The following is a 23078-nucleotide window of genomic DNA, read 5'->3' as shown; positions in this document are numbered from 1 at the left end:
GCTCAAGCGTGAGAATAGAGAGTTGCATATGCTTGCAAATAGTTATTCGACGAGCATGAAGAGGAAGCTTGATCAGCTGACGGACTCCGAAGGTCGAATTCAAAGTGACCATCGGAAGTTTGTGGATGTATTCCAGAGGCACTTTTTGCCTTCGTCATCTGGAATTCGACCAAGTATTGAGGCTCCAAATAAGCTATCTTCAGTGCCTCCCTCCTTTAGGGTTCCACCGAGTACCAAGGCTCCAAGTACCGAGGCTTCACACAAGTGACATTCGTGAAGGCTCCTTTTTTTTTTTTTTTTTTTGTGTGTGTAATTTCTCGGAGATATTAATGGACATGTCTTATTTTATTCAGTATGTTGTGTTGAAACGCAAATAAAACGCATATCTGACTAAGATGCATTACTTCCCCATGCACCCACCTCCTTTTAGATGGTGACTAGTGTACCCATTTCTTTTTAGATGGTGACTGGAAGCATCATTTTGTCATCACCACCCATTTCCTTTTCCATTATTGACTTGCGAATAGTAATACACACTCGTGAGTGGCTTGACGATAGCACAGTTGGTTTTTTTTTTTGTGGCCTTCCTCACTGCATTGCGTTCTTCTCGCATGCGGACCATCTTTTCACTTGCACAATCACCTTATCACAATCTTCATTGCATGCGGATTGCTTTTTACACAGTCACTGCATCGCATACGGATCACTGTTTGCACAGTCACTGCACTACATGCAGACCGGTTTTATTTGCAGCCTGTTGAGACCAATATATATATACACACGCATTCATACACACATGCATACATACATAGGGCATTGCGTAGTCTTTACATAGACACTGCACCAGCTTACTGCCCTGAATCTTAACTGCACCGTCCTGTTTCTTTGCTGCGACGTGCTCTTCTCGTCTGCCGTGTGGTGAGCTCGGTGTTGGACAAAAAGTGGTGCAGCTTCATCAACCCCATCGCCCTACAGTCGGTCACGTCGATGTTCATCGTGTTCATCCGAAGTCTTCACTGCGGCAAAGGAAAAGCTCACCATCATCAAAATTAGGGCAGCAACAACAAACTTCATTATCCTGCAAGCTTCAGGGAGAGTTGCAGGAGAGCATGAGGACGGAAGGATGAAGGACTGCAGCATGGTTGCTACAACCGCTTGGGCTTCCGTTTATCGTCCTCGATGGCGCTGCAAATGTTTCCACCAATGGAGAAGAGGAAGGAGGGCGCTGCCTTCACTCTGTGAGGTGTGTTTTATTGCTGAGGACGGTCTGCCGCATATATAAATATATATATATATATTTTATTTTTATATAGTGCTCTGTCAGGCTGAGGTTGCTAAACCGGCGAAGAACCTAGGAAGGCATCGAAAGTCTGCTCTGCTTGACTCGGTCAGAGAAAGTGAATGCGAGTGCAGGTTCGAATGACAAGGCCGAGTTGCTTTCCCCGTCTTCAACCGCTGCAGCTTCATTCTTGTTGCTACAGGTTCGTCTTTGCTGTGGCTTGGAGAGAGAGACGTCGCTGCATAGGAGAGAGAGAGAGAAACACCACATCTGGATTCAGATTTTGTGCATCTGCAGGTCTTCCTTTCGTTTGTGGGTGACTGTGCAACTTTTATGAGAGGAAGAAGAAGAGTCAACGGAAAAGAAGGTGTTTGCAGACGAGGTCGCGTGGCTGACTTGGAGGTCCACTTGCTTCGGGTGTGCGCACCATGTGTTGCAGGTGGGGTTTTGCTGTGCAATGCCTTTTGGTCACAGTTTTCCCTTGGTGGTGACGTTGGCGTATTGCTCACCTTTGTAATATGACTTTGTAACCAAATCATTTCTTTAAAGAAATAAAATATTCATATCTTGAATTTGCTATTTATTCTTCAAAGTGTTTGTGTTTTTGTTGGTGATGTGACTGTACTTGATGTTTTGAAGTTTCAAGTTGCCTACGTACCCTCGGTTGATGAGGGATCAAGTCATAACGTAGTTCAAATGAGCGATGATTTTTTTATTTTTTATTTTTTTATTTTTTTATTTATAGTGATTTTGATGATGATTTTGCCGTACACAGTTTATGCTCTTGCGGGCCAGGAGCTTTGTGCCGTAGCCTTTAGGGGTAGTAACGCTTCAAGAATCTGCCATTGATGGGACCGATCTTCAAGCCGTCTTCTGCCATGATTAAGTAGGCGCCGTTCGTGTAGACCTCTTGTATTACGTACGGTCCATCCCACTTTGATGTGAACTTGCTTTTTGTCTTGTGAGTTGTGATGATAGGCCTTCGTAATGCAAGGACGAGATCTCCAGTTTGGAAAGACCTTGGGCGGACCTTCTTGTTGAATGCCTTGGATAGCCGTGCTTGGTAGCATTCCAAGTGTTGTTGAGCTTCGAGCCTTCTTTCGTCGAGTGATTCCAACTCTTGAAGGCGCAGCTTTGCGTTCTCTTCATCAGTCAAGCCTTCTTGTATAGCCATCCTAAGTGAGGGGATTTGACTTTCTAGCGGTAGAACAGCTTCCACGCCATATACGAGAGAATAAGGGGTAGCTTGGGTGGGAGTCCTATGCGTCGTCCTATATGCCCAAAGTGCTTCGCTTATTCTTTCGTGCCAGTCTCTCTTTGTTCGGCCGATCACTTTCTTTAAGAGGTTGCACAATGTTTTGTTGAATGCTTCTGCAAGACCGTTGGCCGGAGCATGATACATGGAAGACTTGTGCTGCTTGAACTTGTATTTCTCGCAGAGCTCGTTTACAAGTCGGTTGGAGAACTGTTTTCCATTGTCAGTGATAATGTAGCGAGGCACACCATATCTGTGGATGATATGCTCTTTGATGAAACGGACAACAGTTTCCTTTTTTACTTCCCTTAGGGGTATGGCTTCAGCCCACTTGGAGAAGTAATCTGTTGCAGCTAGGATGTAAGCTTCTCCTGCAGATGACTTTGGAGTAATTGGTCCTACGACGTCCAATCCCCATGCATCGAATGGCCATGAAGCAATTGTAGGGTGTAATGGTTCAGGTGGTTGATGTATGAAGTTGGCGTGGAATTGGCAGGCTTGGCACCTTTTGGCATGTTCCAGGCAATCCTTCACCATGCTTGGCCAGTAGTAACCCATTCTTTTGAGCTGGAAATGTAGCTTTGGTCCAGATTGATGCGCCCCGCACACGCCTGAGTGTGCTTCTTCCATGGCTTGATTGGCTTCTTCCTCACCTAGGCATCTCAGAAGTATTCCTTCGAAAGAGCGCCGGTAGAGTGTTTCTTTGTAGTAGAGGAAGCGAGGTGCTCGTCGACGTATTTCAGAGCGGTGTCTCGGATCATTTGGAAGTTTTCCATACTCCAAGTAGTCAATCAATGGTTGTCTCCATTCTTCAACATCGACTGGAAGTACCGAGATGACATTTGTATCATCTAGTATCATTTCGGTGGCGAGGGGGATGACCCATCTTTGGCAAATTGGCACATCTGCAGCTTCGTCTTCCCCTAGTGTCATACTCGAGGCTAGGTTAGCGAGAGCGTCTGCCATTTGATTTTCTTTTCTCGGCACGTGTTCTAGTGTTACGGCCTCGAACTTTTGTAGCAGCTGAGTTGCCAATCGGAAGTACGGAACGAGATCATCTTTCCTCACCTCATATTCAGTCAAGAGTTGACTAATTATGAGCTTAGAGTCGCCATATACCCCAAGGGTTGTGATTTCCATGTTGATCGCCATTTGAAGCCCGATGATTAGTGCCTGGTACTCAGCGACGTTGTTGGAGCACAATTCGCTTAGTTGGAATGAGTAAGGTAGTATTTGCCTTTGCGGTGACATGAATACTACTCCTGCCCCCGCTCCGTCTGCTCGTGCGGATCCGTCGAAAAAGATCGTCCATCTCGGAAATATGTCAATGTAGAATACCTCCTCGTCAGGCAAGTCGTCTGAGATTTTCCAATCGGCTGGGATTGGATGATCGGCAAGGAAGTCTGCTAATGCTTGTCCCTTGACGGCTTTAGCTGGGACGCAAATGATCTCGTATTGATTGAGAATCAACGCCCATTTAGCTAGTCGCCCTGTCAAGACTGGCTTGGACATGACATATTTAACCGGGTCAGCTTTAGCAACCAAGTGGATGGTGTAAGCATGCATGTAATGTCTGAGCTTCTGGATGGCAAACACTAAGGCAAGGCACATTTTCTCTATTGGGGAGTAGTTCAACTCGGCGCCGGTGAGCGTTCGACTCAGGTAGTAAAGCGCTCATTCTTTCTGGAATTCGTTTTCCTGGGCCAAGAGTGCTCCCACTGAACTTTCCTGAGCGGCGATGTATAATATGAGTGGTTTCCCGGGCACAGGCGCCCCCAGGACAGGTGGACTTGATAAATATTTTTTTATGGTTTCAAAAGCATTGTGGCACGCTTCGTCCCATATGAATGGAACATCCTTTTTCATGAGTCGACTAAACGGTTGACAACGCCCTGCAAGGTTGGAGATGAAGCGTCTGATGAAGGCTAGTCGTCCTTGTAGACTTTTCAGCTCGTGCAGGTTTCTTGGCTCGGGCATGTTTTGGATGGCCTTGATTTTTGATTGGTCCACTTCAATGCCACGGTGCTTGACAATGAAGCCGAGGAACTTTCCAGAGGTGACGCCAAACGCACACTTCAACGGGTTCATCTTGAGGTTGTACTTTCGCAGCCTTTTGAACACTACTCGCAAATCCTTCAAGTGATCTGATCTTTTCTTTGTTTTGACCACCACGTCGTCTACATAACATTCTACGTTTTTGTGTAGCATGTCATTGAAGATTTTCTGCATTGCTCGCTGATATGTGGCTTCAGCGTTCTTTAGACCAAACGGCATGACCTTGTAGCAGTAGATACCTTTTGGAGTGCGGAATGCTGTTAGTTCCTCATCTTCGAGAGCCATACGAATTTGATTGTATCCAGAAGAGCCGTCCATAAATGACAGTGCCTCGTGGCCAGTGGTTGCGTCCACCATGATTTCGATGATCGGCAAGGGAAAGTCATCTTTCGGGCAAGCGTCATTGAGGTCCCGGAAGTCTACACAAACACGTATTTGTCCAGATTTCTTAAGGACGATGACGATGTTGGAGATCCACTTAGGGTATTGCACCTCTCGAATGAAGCCTGCTTCGATTAGCTTATCAATCTCTACCTCGATTTGTGGAATTAGCTCGGATCGATAGCGCCTTTGAGTTTGCTTTATCGGTCGCGTTCCAGGCTTAACTGCAAGATGATGTACAGCGATGACAGGGTCAAGGCCGGGCATTTCCTTGTAAGTCCAAGCAAAGACGTCTTTGTACTCTGATAACAGTTGGTAATACTCATCTACCTCGTCTGCACTTAGCAGCGCACTCACGAAGATAGGTTTCTGCTCATCTTTTGTGCCTAAGTTGAGCTCCTTGAGATCATCAACCGTGGATTGCCCCCCATCCTCAAGTTGCGGTGGCGCAGCAGCGACATCTTCTTCGGGGATCTCATCTTCTCCACTTTCTTGGATTGTGATGTGGAAGACATCTTGGAATTCCTCTTCGGTGTCGTCCTCTTGGGCCGGTCGGCATGAAGATTGTCCAGTGTGGATGATGGTGCGCCTTTTTACTTCCAGTGGTCCATTTGTGTCCACCTCCAAGATTTCTTGGCGCTTCATTCTTGAAGGAATTGAGCTTCGAATATCACATTTTTCTGCTATCATGTCGAGTTTTCCTTCCTTTGACATTGTCTTCCTATTTCTGGAAAACTTCTTGTTGTCTTCAAGTCTTTCCAAAGCTGACTGACGAGGAAGAGAGCTAGTCGTGTTGCTTTGCCTCTTAGGTTTTGACAACCTTTCAAAAACAGAGCTTTGGGATGCTGGCATGTTAAGTCTCTTGAAGACGGAGGTTCGGTTTTGACCACCAATGCGGTTAAGTGCTGACATTCTGGATCTTGAACGATGCATCCTATCGAAGACTGACGTCCAAGGGGTGGATTTAGGCTCATTATGATCTTGTTCAATACTCACGCTGATGTGTTGGGTGCTAGCATTTTTCACTTTGCTTGAAATCTTCACGGGTGCATTTGGTGTGAAGCCTAGTCCAGCTTTGTTGTTATCAACTCTGTAACCGTGCTTCTTCAACTTCTTTTGAGTCTCGGTGAGGTCACGTTCTTTATTGTTAATGGTGTTTGAAACCTTCTTTTCATGATTCGAAGAAGAAGCGAAGTCGTAGCCAGCTTTCGACATGAGTTTATAGGCGTTTGGATCAAAACCTTCTTCGGTCCTCTGGGTTGGGAGAAAGCTTGGTTCCACCCCCTTTGGTAGAGCTTTTATGAAGCCTTGTGGTAGTCTTGCGACCTTAGTGCCGCCTAGCTGTGTCAGAGGTAAAACTGCATTCGTCTTGAGCAACTTTACATTATCCATATGCCTCTGTGCATCGGCTTTGTTTGCTCCAGTTTCGAACGGAGATTGACCATTCTTTCTTCTCGACATCGGGATGTATCGGAAGACGGGTATGGTTGGTCCATTTGAGGGTATCCTACTCCCCTTTGTTGTTGCTCATTTAGCCAGCTCATTATCGTTCTTGCTTGAAGACGGCGTAACTTCTTCTTCTCGCTTCTTAGGCATGGCTTGTCGCTCCTGCTTTTTAGGTGTTGCTTTGCCCGTGGATTTGATTTCTTTTGGAAGAGCTTTGGGTACCATGTCTTCATCCATGTAGAACTTGGCGTCTGCGAAATGTGATTCGGCTTCAGTGAATGGTTTGGTGTCGCCATAGATCACCTTCACTCCTTCTCGGTAGAATTTTAAGCATTGGTGAAGGGTGGACGGTACTACTCCATTCGCATGGATCCAAGGCCTTCCTAAGAGTAAGCCGTAGGAAGTTCTTGCATCAATCACGTGGAATATCGTGCTCGACTTGAGTTCACCAATAGTCATCTCCACTCAGATCATGCCCATCGCTCTTTGTCCTCCTTGATTAAAACCTTGGATTAGTAGACGACTTAGGGACAGCTCATCTGCCTTGATGCCGATTGTAGTCATTGTTGACTTTGGCATGATGTTTATGGCTGATCCACCATCCACGAGCATGCGGTTGACTTTGTGCCCCTTTACATACCCAGAGACGAAGAGAGGACGGTTGTGAGGCTTGGATCCTAGCAGCAAGTCTTCGTCGGTGAAATGGATTGCATCCTCGATAGCACAACATGTGGCACATTCATGTGGCCGAAGCTTCAAGCCTTCGTTCTTGCTTTCTTGCACTTCATGTTCATTGGGACTTTCCAAGACCGCTGCTAATGCTATTCGCATCTTCTTTGGTAATCGTAGCGCTTCCTCAATGCTAAAATGTGTTGGCAGACCTTCTTCGAGCGTGAGAGTTTTTTCTCCCTCAGTGGTGATATCTTTGCCTTTTGGAGGTTCTTCCGTTTCTACTTCGACCATATGGCATGCAGCGATAGTGCACTGTTGGAAGAAGTCATTCGGGAAGTACTCGCGCAAGGAGACAGGAATGCGTGGCTCTTGCTCCATGGGTTCCCCAGCATACGTTGGCTTATTGACTTTTACGTTTCTTTTAGGCTTCCTACTGTTGCGGCGACGGTTTTTTCTCACTTGTTCCACCTTTGGTCTTGTGGCTTGTGGTTTTGGTTTCCTTGTTTTTTTGTAGGTCACCAATGTCCATCCTTCATCATCATCAGTATACGCATCTTGTTCGTTTGCCCCCGGCGATGGTTGAGTAGATGGCGCCGTGTAGCTTGCACATTGATAGGAATGGTCGGCTGTCGTTTGGAGAGGCACGGGATCGAAGGATCCGAACGCCACCGTAGTAGTATGTGTTGCGGCTGTGTCCTCAAGGTCTAGCTCGATTCTCCCTTGTTGCGCTAGCTTCATAATGAGTTCTTTGAGGACGAAGCACTTGCCCACATGATGGCTTACGATACGATGGTACTTGCAGTACCTAGGATCGTTCGTTCGATTCATTTCTTCAGGGCGCTTGCACTCTGGTAACTCAATTACCTTTTTTTCCAGCAAGTCATCTAACATCGCATCCACGTCTGAGTCAGGAAAAGGGTACGTCTTTTGCTCCAACTCTCTCAAGGTGTTTTTATACTTGTCTTGGGTGCGAGGAGGCTCACTTCTCTTTGTCTCATTTGCCTTGGTCTTGGAGGAAATCTTGATAGGCGCAGAGGTGGTCTTGATAGGCGCAGATGGAGTTTTGATGGGGGTAGTGTTGACAGTAAAAGTTTCCTTGGCAGGCTTTTTTCCAGTCTTGTCCACACTCGGGGCGAACACCTTATCCTTCTTGAAGTGGGTGATCGGCTCATTCTTTCCGTGATTGGCGATACTCAGCTCCATGTCGTGGGAACGCGTTGCCAGCTCCTCAAACGTTCTTGGTTTTATGCCTTGGAGAATGTAATGTAACCCCCAGTGCATGCCTTGAACACACATCTCAATGGCAGAGGTTTCAGAAAGCCGATCTTTGCAATCCAGACTTAATGAACGCCATCTATTGATGTAGTCGACGACGGGTTCCTCCTTCCACTGTTTCGTACTGGTCAGCTCCAGCATGCTTACGGTGCGGCGCGTGCTGTAGAAGCGGTTGAGGAATTCCTTTTCTAGCTGATCCCAACTGTTGATAGACTCGGGCTCGAGGTCGGTGTACCAGTCAAAAGCGTTGCTTTTCAGCGAGCGCACGAACTGCTTAACGAGGTAGTCTCCTTCTGTTCCAGCATTGTTGCAGGTTTCAATGAAGTGGGCGACATGTTGCTTCGGGTTCCCTTTTCCATCGAACTGCATAAACTTTGGTGGTTGATAACCCTTCGGCATCTTCAAAGCGTCAATCTTCTTGGAGTAGGGCTTTGAGTATAGTACGGAGTCATGTGAGCTTCCTTCATACTGCGCCTTGATGGTGTTGGCGATCATTTCCTGCAGCTGCTGGATAGAGAGAGACCCCATGAGTGTCGCCGCTTGGTCCGGCTTCAGTGTCTCTTCGACGTTCTCCACTGGAGGTTCCTCATCCTCGTCGTTTTCCCTCTTTACTAGATTATCCCCTTGCCTGACTTTCTCATCGGGCTTTGCATCTAGTTGGTTAACAAGCGCTGCGATTTGCAGGTCTTTGTCCTCCACAGTCCTTGTGAGTTTTGCGATTGTTTCACTCATCTGAGCCAGCTGCTCCTCAATTGAAGTCGCTCCAGCCACCATGACTTGCATAGCTATGCCGCTGCTTGAGTCGGCATCAGAAAGTAAGGATTCAGAGTACTTCCTCTGGCTTTCCTCTCTTGGCGCCCTGAGCGAGGCCAGGGTGATCACCGGTTTGTGCCTCGGGTGCTCTTGTGCCTTTGGCGGAGTTGATGCAGGGGCGGAAGAGGCGGCAGAAAGAGCTTTTGCCTTGCTCCGAGTTATGATGCCTGAAGTGACGCCCCCTGTCGTGATGGCGCTCTTGTTTCTTGCATTGGCAGCGAGAACAACTTGGGCCTTCCTTGACGCCATTTGTGCTTGTTGTGGATTCAAAGATAGAGATGAGAGGTAGAGACGGTCCCACTGGGCGTGCCAAATTTGTAAACACGGAAAATTCCTGAAACGAATGAGACAAGAACACGTGTACAAAATAATATTTGTATTAATGATTTAGGGGTCACAATCTCTTCTACGAATTTGGCCTCTGATTCTATCTTTGAAACGTGTAGATGTAGTGTTGCTGATCCAGGGGCCGTCGAGGCTTGATCTTGGACGAACAGTTGATGAGTGATGAACACCTTCTTCAAGGGCCGTCGGGGCTTGATCTTGAATGGGTGGAAGTTCTTCAAGGGGCGTTGGGGCTTGATCTTGAAGGAGGATTTCACGAAGAACGAAGAGGGCTTTCTTGATCCTTCGGGATTTGCTTGAGATCTTCTAAGTTTCGAGGCTTCAAGGCTTTGGTGTGGTGTGACTTCTCTTCCAATTTGGGAGTAGAGAAAGTGCATGTAAAAATCCTCCCCTGATTCTTTGATGGAGGAGCCTATTTATAGACTTTGGGAATGAACCACCACCATCCATTTATTTTGGTGGATGTTGTAGGTGAATTTGGGTGGAGGTTGTAGGTGAATTTGGATGGATTGTTGTAGGTGAATTTGGGTGGAGGTTGTAGGTGAATTTGGATGGATTGTTGTAGGTGAATTTGGGTGTATGTTGTAGGTGAATTTGGGTGGAGGTTGTAGGTGAATTTGGATGGATTGTTGTAGGTGAATTTGGGTGTATGTTGTAGGTGAATTTGGGTGGAGGTTGTAGGTGAATTTGGATGGATTGTTGTAGGTGAATTTGGATGGATTGTTGTAGGTGAATTTGGGTGTATGTTGTAGGTGAATTTGGGTGGAGGTTGTAGGTGAATTTGGATGGATTGTTGTAGGTGAATTTGGATGGATTGTTGTAGGTGAATTTGGGTGTATGTTGTAGTTTTAATGCAATGGTCAACATTTATTTCACTAAAATTTCAATGTTTACAAATGTAATTTTAATGCGATGGCTAACATTTATTTCAACGAAATTTCAATGTCTACAATAATTATTATAGTTTTTAGGGGTATAAAATTGTTAAATTAATATATATAATTATTATAGTATTATTTTAGGGTTATAAAATTATAAAATTAATATTTTGCTTATCGTGTATCATGTTACCCACATGTATACCCGAACCAACCCATTATCTTAACAGGTGCTTATCGGGTTACCCGATAACGACCCGATTCGTTATCGTGTCGACCCGAATACCTGTTAATTTCATATCGTGTCGTGTCAGGTTATCGAGTCGTGTCAGGAATTGTCAGGCCTACCGAATACTATGGTTGGGCTGAGGCGGAAAGAGATCATTTCCAGATCTCTCCCTCCAAAACCCAAGGATCAAATGATCCGAGCCTTTGAAATTTAATCAAACGGCTAAAAATCATTTAATCCTTGGATTTTGGAGGGAGAGATTAGGAGAGGAACTCTTTCCGGCTGCTGTATATCATATAATTCCAAGATTAAATTTCTTTTCTTTTTAACGTAACCCTGACTTCTCCACTCCATCCTAATACCACTCGACTCAAAGGGGGAAAATTATTTGATCGGTAAAGAGTAATAATATGGCTGCTAGTTGTGTATGGTAAACACTCATCTAATTAGCATGATATGCCAGTGCATTCATTCTTTTTTCTCTCTCTCTCTTTTTATTTCCTTCAACCTATTTGTGTGATAATTTCGCTTTTATTCTTGTGCTAGTAGTTTTTGGACGCTTATAAAATTCAATTATCATTAAATCTCAAAAATGCAAATTTACAACTGTACACTATTAGGTTCAGAGTTTAAATCTTGATTTCTATTATTTGTAAGAGAATAAAAGAATTGGTTTTTAACCAATTGTGTCGAGTAGAACCCAACCTATATTGATGAGTTTCTTTTACCAAATTCATATTATTTTAAAACTTAAACCAAATTACTTATTGTAATATCATTATACAATTTGTTGTTCTTCAAGCTTATCTCTCTGTACTATGATTATAACAATGAAAAGACCACCACGTCAAATCCAAAAAGAAGACATTGCAAAATTATACAATGTCATTTACCAAAACGGCATTCGCCAAAATACCTAATTGATGTGGGATTCAAATTCTTTATTTTTCATTCAAACTCTTATATTTTCGCATTATATTGGTCAGCTCACTTATGAAAGTGAAATGATACGTATCATTGTGTGCTTATCCACGCATTAATGTGTTCTTAGGCCAATCATGTTAAAAACTTTTACTTAGCCTCGAAATTACTCTATAAAAATATTTAGTTCTCCCCAATATCTTAAACTATTTCATAGATAATCTCAATAACATTTAAATATCAATTGAAGTTAAAAAGTGATTATACCACTTGAATTTGGTATTTGTAATGCTAGTGTGCAAAGGTTCTGCATGTTGTAGATATAGTAAACCTTCATATAATCAGCATGATACACCACCGTATTAATCATAAGAATTGTATTTATTCCTCTAAGTTACCAGCATCCAACATACAAACTGGAGTCAGTTGGACAAAACTTCAACTAGGAAAATAAAAACGACACGGCTCAAATATTAAACGCTCGATTCCATTAATCTGATGCATCCGGGGGATTGGTATTGTAAGGATATATACAATAACTTTACAGAGCAGGCAGAGCTTCTTGTACACCTGTTTACAAGCAGAGCTTCTCTTTAGTCCTAACAAACACAAGAAAAACCCACGCTGCCTTCCAACACTTGTAAATGGAAGAAACTCACCCACTGTACAGTTAACTCTCACAAGAATATACAACGATGCCAAAACTTACACACATCCGAAATTAGGACGTGAAATCTTTACGCACAAGGCGATGACCTAACCTCCTGCTTCCACTCGGCCATTTCCCTTTGAAACCAAGAAACGTGGTGGTTTCCAGGCCAGGAAGGGCAAGGTGATGCCATGGGATGGAGGGCAGAGAATGCTTGTCCTCTATTACTTTTGAGCTCCACAAAGGCAGATTAAACACAAGGAGGAAGTTTTCTGACACTACCCGTCTCCTTGCGGTTGTTCACCAGAACAAGCATCCTGGTTGATCTGCTTTTCATTTGGAATGCAATCAGCAGGAACATATGCATATCCTTTGGGTAATTTCATATTTTTCATCGATGCTTGATCCGATGTCATTACCAGTTCTTTCTCAAAAGTCTCGGCATGCTGTGAGTTGGAAGGTTTACAGTTAGTTCTATCATACACCTTATTGTGCTTATTCTAGAGACGTATGTGCGCGCGTGTGTATATTTTATGCAAAATGTAAAATACCTTCCTAGATTTTGACCTCCATCCTCCATCTTCCGAAAGCTTACAAGTTGCAGCACTAGAAGCTCCACAAGGAATATGTTTATCAGAAACTTGTGGCCTCTCCAAGAGCTTTTTGGTAGAATGGTTTTGGGATGTGGAGCTGTCATCATCTGTTTTTGGGTCATTGTCAATAGTTATAGGAACTCTCCGCCGCTTCACAGAAATTGTACTATCTACAGTCACATCATCTGATCTTTGAATTGCATCACTGCATGATTTGTAATCATCTGTATGTCCGTTAAGAGATGTTGTAGCTGATTCAGAACTAACATCAGGTGGCAGTAAAGGACTATTAACAAGCACTGTCCGAGTAACATGATCTCTCCTGACAGCAAGAAGGTCATGTGAACAAATGAGCAGTTCCCGCTGCATTCAAAAGAAACCTTATTCAGCATAAATTCTCCACAAGATAAGTACCTTAGAAATACAAGGGAATGAAAATATGCAACTTAAGATAATCAGAGGCAACAGGATTAAACAAGAACTGAACCAAGGCTATAAACAGTCAGGTACAAATCATGTGGCTAGTGACGCTACTCCAGCTCCATTGGCATTACAGATGCCAACATTACATACATATGTCTCAATTTCTTACTGATCTCCAGCAAAGCTAAAGATGCACCAGATAATAATTCCATGGAGAAAGTGGGTCATACTGGCCCATATGTAGGTCTAGTAAGTCACTGTTTCCATGGATCCAACAAAGAGTTAAAGGGCAAAAGACAGAAAACCTCTTTCCGAATCTTAAGATTGGAGACATATGAAAACATAACAGACACTAAATTGATAACCAGGGAGCCAATAAAAGCATGCATCTAAACCATGAACAGAACCATGGAAATGCCTCACCTTTACTTTTTCTCGTTTGATGATTCTATCACAAAGTAGTCGTACCCTCTCCAGTTCAACCTGCAAAAGATCATTCATGTCATAATTCAATCAGAGAATTCGGTTCATCAAGCAAATAAACGCAAGTTGAAAGAAGTTAAAGTGATGGACCAAAAACAATATCACTAAGCACATATATATAGATGAGAAACAAGTTGCAAAAAGAGATGCCACCAAGGCACAAATACTTTCAAAACTACTACACGCCTAGGGATGGCCATTTATACCGATGGATTATACATTCATGGGTATTTTATTCTAATAGGACTAAAAAAAGGGGGTCTGATGGACTTGGGTTTTTTATTGTCCATACCCATTATGCCCATTTTTAACCCATGAAACCCATCAAATACAAGGACAAAAAAAACACATCCCCTTCCTACGTCTCTCTCCCTCCTTCCTCTCCCCCCTTCTCGCTCTTTCTGCTCGATTCCAAATTTCCACGCTTCATCCTAACCACCACCACCTAGTTCCCTGTCTCTCTCTTCCTGATAGATCCCAAGCCTCATCTCAATCAATTGAATGGGTCGCAGAGGAGATGCGAGTGGTTCAAAAGGGATGGGTGGGTGATGAAAGGAGTGACACGTTGGGTTGACTTGGCATATTTGGTAGAATTGACGGCGGTGTGGCATATTTGTTGCTCTTCAATCTTCTGTTTTTTACTTCTGGCCTTAGAAATGTATTTGAGCAACTATAATTACTGTACAATAAACTAAACACAAGAATGATACTTACTCTGATTTTCCTGAGGTTCTCTAACTCCTCAGTTCCATGTATTTGTGTTTCAGCCTGCATAAATTCAGAATCCAAGAAAATGAACAAAACAACTCATCAACCACCTAAAAGATGGAGGCTTTGGGGTGATAAAGATATAGACCTTCGTCCTCTGCTCAACACTATGCTTTTCACAGTATGCCTTGTGTTGGATCTTTCCACCGAAAGTTTTCACATTCATGTAAAAACCAGAACTTCTAGCACAGGAAGGATGAAATGTTGACTGACAATTGCCAAAGTTACACTGCAGACAAACAATACAGATGCCTGGCAATCAGTTTCCTAATTATAAAGACAAAAAACATTTCCACTTAAGTATAAGATCACGAGGGAAGAAGAAAAAGTCAAACTCTTACTTTTATGCAGACACCACATTTGCGTCGGCAGATATAACAAAAATCAAGCCCCTTAGAAATCGTCTCCTGGCATTCAATGACATATTGTTATAATTGCTGGAACATTACGTTCAATGCTTATCAAAAAGCAAAAAAATTCAATGACAGTAATCTAAATTGTTCAACATTACAACTGCCACAGCATAACCTATACACATACCATTCCCTCAATGAGAGATACTTGCCCCCTTCTGAATGTTGACTCAAAGATCCACTACCAAATGAAGCAGAAAATAACATCAATTCTTTAAGCACTAAAAAAATGAAAAAAGTAAATGACATCATTTGTGTGCAGCAGAAAAGTATACCTCGGCACAAAAGGCATGTACCCATTTACCATCAGAAGACTTCCTAAATGCACCTGTTTTGCCACCACATAAACCACATTCTGCAACAAAATGATCTTTCTCCCAAAAATTGACAGGAGCACCAGCAATACAAGTTGATGACATTTCTTCACACAGTTCACAATACCATGGACCTGTAGATTCTCTAGTCCTACGATAGCAATCCAAGTGAATGGCAACCTGTTAAAAGGGCTTGGTTATCAGTCATAAACCAAGCAGAGTAGCAAGTCTCATCAAAGTAAACCCATAAGAAAGGCATGAATACCTTGCAACTACAACAGACTAAGATCGGGTTTAACAACGTTTCATAACGTCTGCAGATGTCACAAGATCTAGGATGTTCTTTGGAAGAATCAGTGACTGAATGAACAAAACCCGAGTGTTTTTCCACAGAAATCCGGGGAACAGCCACCCTCGGAAATGTCTCTTTAGGTCGCGGCATCATCTGTGAGGAAAAGCTGGACCTCCCACTAGAAGTATTCAACTTCGTCACATTCTGCAAGAATAAAATGACAAAGTATGAAAGTAAATAAATGACCACGAAGAGACATGTTATTGAGAAAATAAGAAAATCATTAACCTCCTGATGGGAAGATTCGTCAAGAACCTCTTTCCTAAATGATGAAATCCTAGAAGAGGCAGCAGCAGCAGCAGTTGCAGCTGCTAGCACAGCCTGTGCTTCTTTATGCCGTCTCTCCTTCCTACCCTGCTTCTTTGCCTCCCTAAGCTCCCAAAGATACTGGTTAACGAGTACAGCATCCCATTTTTGCCTCCGTGCTGCATCAATCTCCAATGGAAGACTCTTAGCAACATTAGATACCAAATTATCTGCAAAAGAATGTATTTACAACATAAGTTAATATTCATATTACATGACATCAAATGATAGTATTGCATGCCTCTACTAAAGGCAGGAACAGTGAAAATAAAACTAAACGGAAGACAAGTGCATTGCATATACCAGTAAAATGCTTTCTTGCAATCGCATTGTTGAGCAACCTATGCTGGTAATAAATAAGCTCTCCTTCCATTTCATCACCTGGACAGATTTCTAGAACTCCCATTTTTCGAGCCTTAACCAACTGTTCTAGTTTCATCTCATCGGATTTAAAAATGATGTCACAGCATTTTGGATGCTTATTTTGGTGATTACAGCAAACACTTGCATGGGAGGATGCCTCCAGACGTGAAATTTCTCCCTCACTTGAACCTGACAAATAAACTACCTGTCAAACTCACCCATAACAACATAATGGAAACAAAAATAAATAAATTTGTATCAATACCATATATTGAATTTTCTAAGGACACCCCAGTCTGCATCTGCAACAACTTATTTTCAATATACGGATGGACATAAAAACCAGGAACTTCAGCCTCAGATTTACTGCAAACCATGAATTTGCGAGATTCAGAAAAGCTATCATCACATCACAAAACAGGCAAAAAATTTTTGACATGTAGCAAAATAGAAATAATTATAAAAAAGAAAGCTTACTTGAATTCAGGAATAACCGGTTTTGCAACTGAAAACGATTGACCTTCATTTGCAATTGCTGAGGTACCCTGCAAAGGAATAGTACCCAACTGCTCTTGACCCATTTGCAAAAGGCTGCAATTCAAGGGTTTAGCTAAAAGACCTGCCCATCATACAATATTTTAAGTCATAATACACCAGAACCTATTCTAATGCTGCAAGGGTCATTTATGCATGAAACAGAAAAGACTACAACGAGTACAGAGACGACAACAAACTTATGCAACCAAACAGAAAATGTACTAACAGACCAAATTCAAAAGTACAATAACAATGTAGTAACTCCCCATCGCCAGAAAAACAGAGCAAATAGAGCATAACAAATTAGAACAAATATTAAGGGAATAAAATTACATCTACAAAATACAATTGCAAACAAAAGAACATTGATTTGGTTGATCATGCGCACCGTAGACCCCAATTACATCTATTAAAATGGTTATGTTCTGGAGTGGTTCCCAACTTATTTTGCACTATATACAAATCTGACTTCCCTCACTAACGCAAGTATCTTATATTTAGGTCATCAACACTAGTATGCTGTTTAGCATTCCTCTAAATGTACAATAGAATATTCTGAAATGACGCTAACTTCAAACTTGAAAAGAACAACACTTTTTCATGTATAGAAAATTGTTTAAATAGAGTAAATGTCACCCAAAACAAAGAACGTAATTATCAATAAAGATAGCTCCTGTCGTCCTTCCTACACTGACTACCATCACATGAGGTCAACACAAGTCCCATTCCTTTCCTTAGCCTTTACTGCTGGTGAATAGTAAAAATTGCAAGGCGATAATAGCCAAATGTAAAATTAACATCAGAAGCTCTTATCAGTAAATTAAGCTGATTTAAAAATAGAAGACAATAATTTAAAGGGAATTGTTATTGGCACTCCAAATTCCTCATTCTACACTCCAAACTTTCTATATTTAGAAAGGAAAATACACTTGTGAGGAGTGTAGAATGAGATTTTTGGAGTGCCAATAACACTTCCCTAATTTAAATTCTTTTTTATATGAGGAAGACTAATAATTTGATTGTGAGCTTAAATGAGGCAAGAGTGGCAGAAAGGTAAACATTTCAAGCACACCTATGAAAAATGAACTTGTTAATTTATACATGAACTATTTGAACAACAGAATATACAGAACAAAAAACATGAAAGGAAAAATTACAATCAAACTAACAAAGCCTATCCAAATTCCTGTGTAGGCATGCAACTGTACTTCCTAACCATTTTCAGCAATGGGATAAGACAACTTCCTGACTCCTACTCAAGGATACTCCAAACCCTCCAGATATTATTCAAATCTATTAAATTAAGATTTGTACGACACTATTAGGAAATTGGCTATGTTCACCTAATATGGATCTCCCCAGAACCAGAAATTAGAAGTCTTTCCCTAGGCAATCAACATGCACATGAACAACCACAATCTTCAATCATACTTCTGACATCTAACCAGCAGAAACGGAGAAGAGTACCTTCTGATCTAGGTGAATGTGTCATCAAAGAATGTTGAAACACATCGGCCTCTGTTGGATTCTGCAAAGACAAGAAATATCTTAGTAATGAATGCTTGAGGTAGGAAATTACACACAGGGAGGGAGGGAGGGGGATGTAGAGAGAGAGAGAGAGAGAGAGAGAGAGAGAGAGAGAGGGGCACCCCATTAAGTGTTTATTCAAAGCCACACTTAAGCAAACATGTTTCCATTACTACTGAGAAATTCTATTTAAAAGCAAAATAAAGACTTAACTTTATTATTGTAACAAGTACATTATAACATCCATAAAGCTCAAACCCCATGAAACCTTTAAGCATAATCACTTCAACTAAACCTATAAGTAAACTAAGGTCCAACAATATACCCCCAATGGTTTAACAACGCATATTATGACAGAGAAAGCCTGACCTTGTGGAAGCCACAGAGGATGGCTTTCTTAAGCTTATTGCAAAACTCATGAATTACAGATAACACACTAAAACGAAACTCACTCAACCAAATCAGAATTGATATTTATACATAATGCCCGTCCATCATAAGGTACTAACGACCAAGCAATCAGATTACACTAGTGTATCCAAATGCACTAGTCAGAAGGCGTGCATAATCAACATATCTCAAGTAAATCATTACCTTCTCAACAGGATCAGGGACAGACACTCTACTTAAATTTTCTTGTTCATCAGTGACAGGTTGATCAACCTTAATCTTGTCCAATGTGCCATTGTCATTAAAGATCCCCTTGGATGAGCTTATTACTTTGTCATCCTTCAGAAACCTAATACTGCTTTTGGTTCTTCTCCGTGGGGGTACTGACTTAACAGCTACATCTGCCATATCAGACTCCGATAATGAAGCAGCTTCAGAGCCATCAGAATCCCCAAACTCAGCCATGGATGACATTGCTGATCTTAATTTCATTTTTCCATTTTTCTGCTTTAAATCCAAGTTAGAATGGTCTTTTAGCCATTTAACTATTCTTCCTTGCACATCAGGCACCATAGTACCATCCTGCAGGAAGGACATTACATCATAAGGGCAAATTTTAAGAAAGCACCGGACATGCTAAAACTATTTTAGAAGCCAATCAGGAACATAAAAGTAATTTTTTAGTTCGCATTACAGCAAGTGATGCAGATAAAGAATCAGGTGAGAGACCAACGTCCAATGCCACATCCTTCACATTAACTTTTCCACAATCAATCAGCTGCAGGAGAAGATATAAGTATTAAAACAAGCTCATGAAGTTCCCAATTTATAGAGAATAAGTGACCAGAGGCATACTTTACCTTCTTTAAAATCAGAGAAAATTTAAGGGAATTAGAAGCATTAACATCCTCTTTGCTTCTCTCAAATGCCCCTGCATTAATCATCGGCTGTGCATTACCACACTCCGATGTCAGCCTAGGATTTAATCTTGGAATAGGAAACACTATCTCCTGTGATTCACTATCACCCGATTTGTCAGAAGTAATATCTAGAGCCTCAATAGGTACTGCAGTTTTATCACCATTTCTAGGGCCTATCCTTAACTTGGGTAATTTGTTTTCTGACAATGCCATAGGAAGATGGTTGGAGACATTTGAGTTCTTGTCAGCAGAGACAGAGGGAGATACTAATTGACTGTTGTTGTTACCTGGTACTTCTGAGTGCTTTGAACAAAAGGCCCTCAGCTCAACCTACATGTTTATCAAAGTTGGGAATTTTATTCAAAAAGGTTGATCACAATCATAAGTTGGCGACATATCAATACTAGACAGCAGTCAGCGATGAACAAATATTACGATTTTCAAATACATACATAAAACTCTTACATTATCGCACCCATATTTTCCCCAAATTTCCATTCTCTGTCTTGCCTCCCTCGCACATAATGGATGAAACGAAGTTCTGCAAGTTCCTGACCCCCAAGCCAAAAGAAAATTAGCATAGTGAACGAAATCCCAAAGTCGAAACATTTAATAACTTAGTAATTGAAAGATCTGACAGGTAAATATGTGCAATAATTAGGAATTTATAGAAGCTCCATTTTACCACTCAGCCATCAATAATATGAACCACAACCAGGCCAAGCTGATAAAAAAATAAAGCTGCCATATGCAACGTGCATTAACCTTGTAAGCTACAGCGACAGTCCAGATTCCACAATATACCATAATTATTAAGATGCTTTTAAGCCTGCAAATGGTCATTAAGATAAAACCTAAACAGGCCATCTGGCTCAGATAAAAGTACGATGATGCAAAACACCCATGTAGGTATTCTGCCAAAACATTGCACTCTTATCTCACAAACTATTAAATTGCAATACCAATTGAAGTTAAGTCTGGGGAAGGAGAGGGTACATATTATAAGTAATAAGATTATGACCCCTACAAACTACCTAAGCAAAATTATTTCTAACCTTTTCCCTAACACAGATGCAACACGTCGAGGCAACACCCTTGTATCTTTTGCGTTAGACAACTCTCAAGTCTAATAAACCAAAAACTAAGCATATATGCCAATTACCAAAAATTCCATTGGCATGCCAGCCAAAACAGAAACGATAATTGTATAAGACAGTAAAGCAACAAAGAGTACCATGACTGCACCGAACACAAGCGCCCCACTTCACCTTGCATATGTTACATATTAACTTTCTGCGGGTTTCAATTATTCCTCCAACGTTTATGATAGGCTCCATCTTTGCTAAGTCCTCTATATAAACCTCAGGCATCCATTGACAGCAAAACAAGTGAACAAAATCCATAGATCCACCATTTTCAGCGCTCTTAATAATTGGCTTTAAAGCGCCACCCTGCTTTGAGCAAAGCACACATGGCTTTACTGAATCACTAGTATCAGTCTTCTTCTTACACCAAGAGCATAACCATGAAGCATCTACATTCTCTAGTACTCCATAGCACTTCTGATGAACTCCAACCTTACAAGAACTACAGACAATCAATGGGTTTGACTCGTTCCCTGCATCACCCATGCAGCAGAAATGGCATAAAGATGAATTCCCATCACATGGAGCCGCTATTAACACTTTCTCCAATCCTGCATCAGAACCTAGAACCTTCCGCTTCTTTGACGGGCGCTCTGATGTTAAAGAAATCTTATTCCTGTACCCTAAAAGCCACTCAAGACCACTAGGGGGCAACCCAGAAGCTCCCACACTATCTATTTCCATGGAATGTTCATCCTTCTCTGTCTTAACCTCGTCTTTGACAACCCTATTTTCATTTCCACCATTCTCATTCACTTTTTCAACTACAACCGAATTGGCATTCCATTCATAAGCACACTCAGCCTTGACGACACCATCATTAGCATTCTGATCGTTTGCATTCTCATCCATGACAATGGCATCATTTGCATTCCCCCCATTTATACCTTCATCCTTGACAACAACACAATTTGACTTACCGCCATTTGCATCCTCCTCACTGACAACAACTCCGTTTGCATTAACGTTCTCATTCGCATTCCGCCTCGGAACATTTCCCACAACCGGAATCGAAAAACACTTGTGAGAAGCTAAATTACTAAGCTCGGATACCTGAGACAACGCATCAATATCAGGCAGTGTCAATGGTCTAAAGTAGTCCTCAGTCTCCACCCAAATGTTATTACCCCGGGACCTCTCTCTCTGCCGAAAACTCTTCTTCTCAGCGCCGGCATGCGACTTCTTATGCCGCTTTCGACTATCTGACTGCCTCGACAAGAAGCTAGCCAAACCCCTAGGCAAGGTGGTGGGCACACTCGAAGATGAGCCGTCCTCAGGAACATCAAAAGGAGAGCGCTCACACAAAGCCTTCCTAGCCTGCGAGAAAAAATCAATTCTCAAAGAGCTCGACGACTTCTCTAGAATTTCCAGTTGGGTAGCCGGAATTTTGGGCCGAACCCTAGGAATTGGGCAAGGCCTCTCCTCGGTGCCGCAACCTCCGTCCGCACCCCTACCCATCATCTTCTTCTTCTCGTGACATCGGCCTCCGGTCATCGCCAACAACCCCCCGACCCACAACCGACCACAAATTCCATCGCCGAAATCCTATCCCTAAACCTAACCCAATCCAACCCTAATTTCTCAAAAATCCCAAATCCCAATCGACCTATGATTCTCCAACCCTTAACATGCAGCTAACGAAAAAACCCTAACCCTAATTGGAAAACTCGCTTTAGAGTGAGAGAGGTGGAGAGAGAGAGAGAGGCGGTGGGTAAGGTGAGTCGCGGCTGGGCTAGGGCTAGGGTTTACGGTTATATTCTGGTTCGTATTCTTCCGGATCCGTCTCTTTCAGTGGGTTCCTTTTTTCTTTTGTTTTTTTCTTCGAAAAATGGTTTTTTTTTTTCTAGAGAGAGAAAGAGAGAGGAGAGAGAGAGATTCGCGTTTTTTGCAGGGAGTGAGTGAGTGTGGACGGTACGTTTTAGGAGGTATTATTTTAAGAAGGGTACTTGGCAACTTCAAAGATGATTAGTAATTCATACTCAAAATTCTTAGTGTTTTAATTATGGAATTTTGTGTTTATGATCAAAATCATCTATATTATAAATCACACTGTAAAGATCATCTCTGCAAAAAATAAATTAAAACTAAGATCGTTTTGTCAATCTATTATAGCAAATACATAGACGGTTTGTAATGTTTTTACCAATACCGTTCATTTGTTTTTAAACAATTTGATGACTAAACAACCTTAGTTTCAATTTATTTTTGGCAGAGAAGATCTTTGTAGGGTGATTTATATGAATGATTCTGATTATAAACACAAAGTAATATAAATTGATAACGAACAATTTTAAGAAATTTTGAGTAGGAGTTCTCACTCATATTTAAATAGCCAAGTTTTGTTCT

General features: G+C 41.9%; 3 protein-coding genes across 5 annotated transcripts; all 3 read right to left on the bottom strand.

The window, feature by feature from the left end:
- Positions 1–718: 718 nt before the first annotated feature.
- Positions 719–3686, bottom strand: LOC139198090 (uncharacterized). The gene is made up of 3 exons (XM_070826348.1): positions 3144–3686; positions 853–969; positions 719–754 (listed from the first exon to the last, which is right to left on the bottom strand). Exons 1-3 carry the CDS (start codon positions 3684–3686, stop codon positions 719–721), a joined length of 696 nt encoding a protein of 231 aa, XP_070682449.1.
- Positions 3687–4062: 376 nt separating this feature from the next.
- LOC139198439 (uncharacterized) lies at positions 4063–6794 on the bottom strand. The gene has a single exon (XM_070827199.1). It carries the CDS (start codon positions 6429–6431, stop codon positions 4209–4211), a length of 2223 nt encoding a protein of 740 aa, XP_070683300.1. The 5' UTR covers positions 6432–6794; the 3' UTR covers positions 4063–4208.
- Positions 6795–12020: 5226 nt separating this feature from the next.
- On the bottom strand, positions 12021–22633 carry LOC103428511 (uncharacterized). 3 transcript variants are annotated; one of them, XM_008366614.4, is made up of 20 exons: positions 20822–22627; positions 20053–20138; positions 19875–19917; positions 19528–19787; positions 19362–19445; positions 18872–19249; positions 18218–18278; positions 16691–16832; positions 16479–16579; positions 16154–16402; positions 15773–16020; positions 15458–15688; positions 15154–15372; positions 15006–15059; positions 14807–14872; positions 14554–14694; positions 14412–14465; positions 13638–13697; positions 12750–13154; positions 12021–12644 (listed from the first exon to the last, which is right to left on the bottom strand). In XM_008366614.4, the coding sequence occupies exons 1-20, from the start codon at positions 22224–22226 to the stop codon at positions 12477–12479; spliced, it is 4455 nt and encodes a 1484-aa protein (XP_008364836.3). In that variant the 5' UTR covers positions 22227–22627; the 3' UTR covers positions 12021–12476. The 3 variants fall into 3 exon arrangements, with proteins under 3 accessions (XP_008364836.3, XP_008364834.3, XP_070683301.1); XM_008366612.4 differs by having other exon boundaries at positions 19528–19917; positions 20822–22633; XM_070827200.1 differs by having other exon boundaries at positions 15800–16020; positions 19528–19917; positions 20822–22633.
- Between the last annotated feature and the right edge of the window lie 445 nt (positions 22634–23078).

This window comes from Malus domestica, chromosome 08 (genome assembly GCF_042453785.1).
Source record: "Malus domestica chromosome 08, GDT2T_hap1".
In the NCBI taxonomy this organism is placed as follows: Eukaryota; Viridiplantae; Streptophyta; class Magnoliopsida; order Rosales; family Rosaceae; genus Malus; species Malus domestica.
Note: the sequence above shows the minus strand (reverse complement) of the source record. Positions and strands in the feature narration are given on the sequence as shown.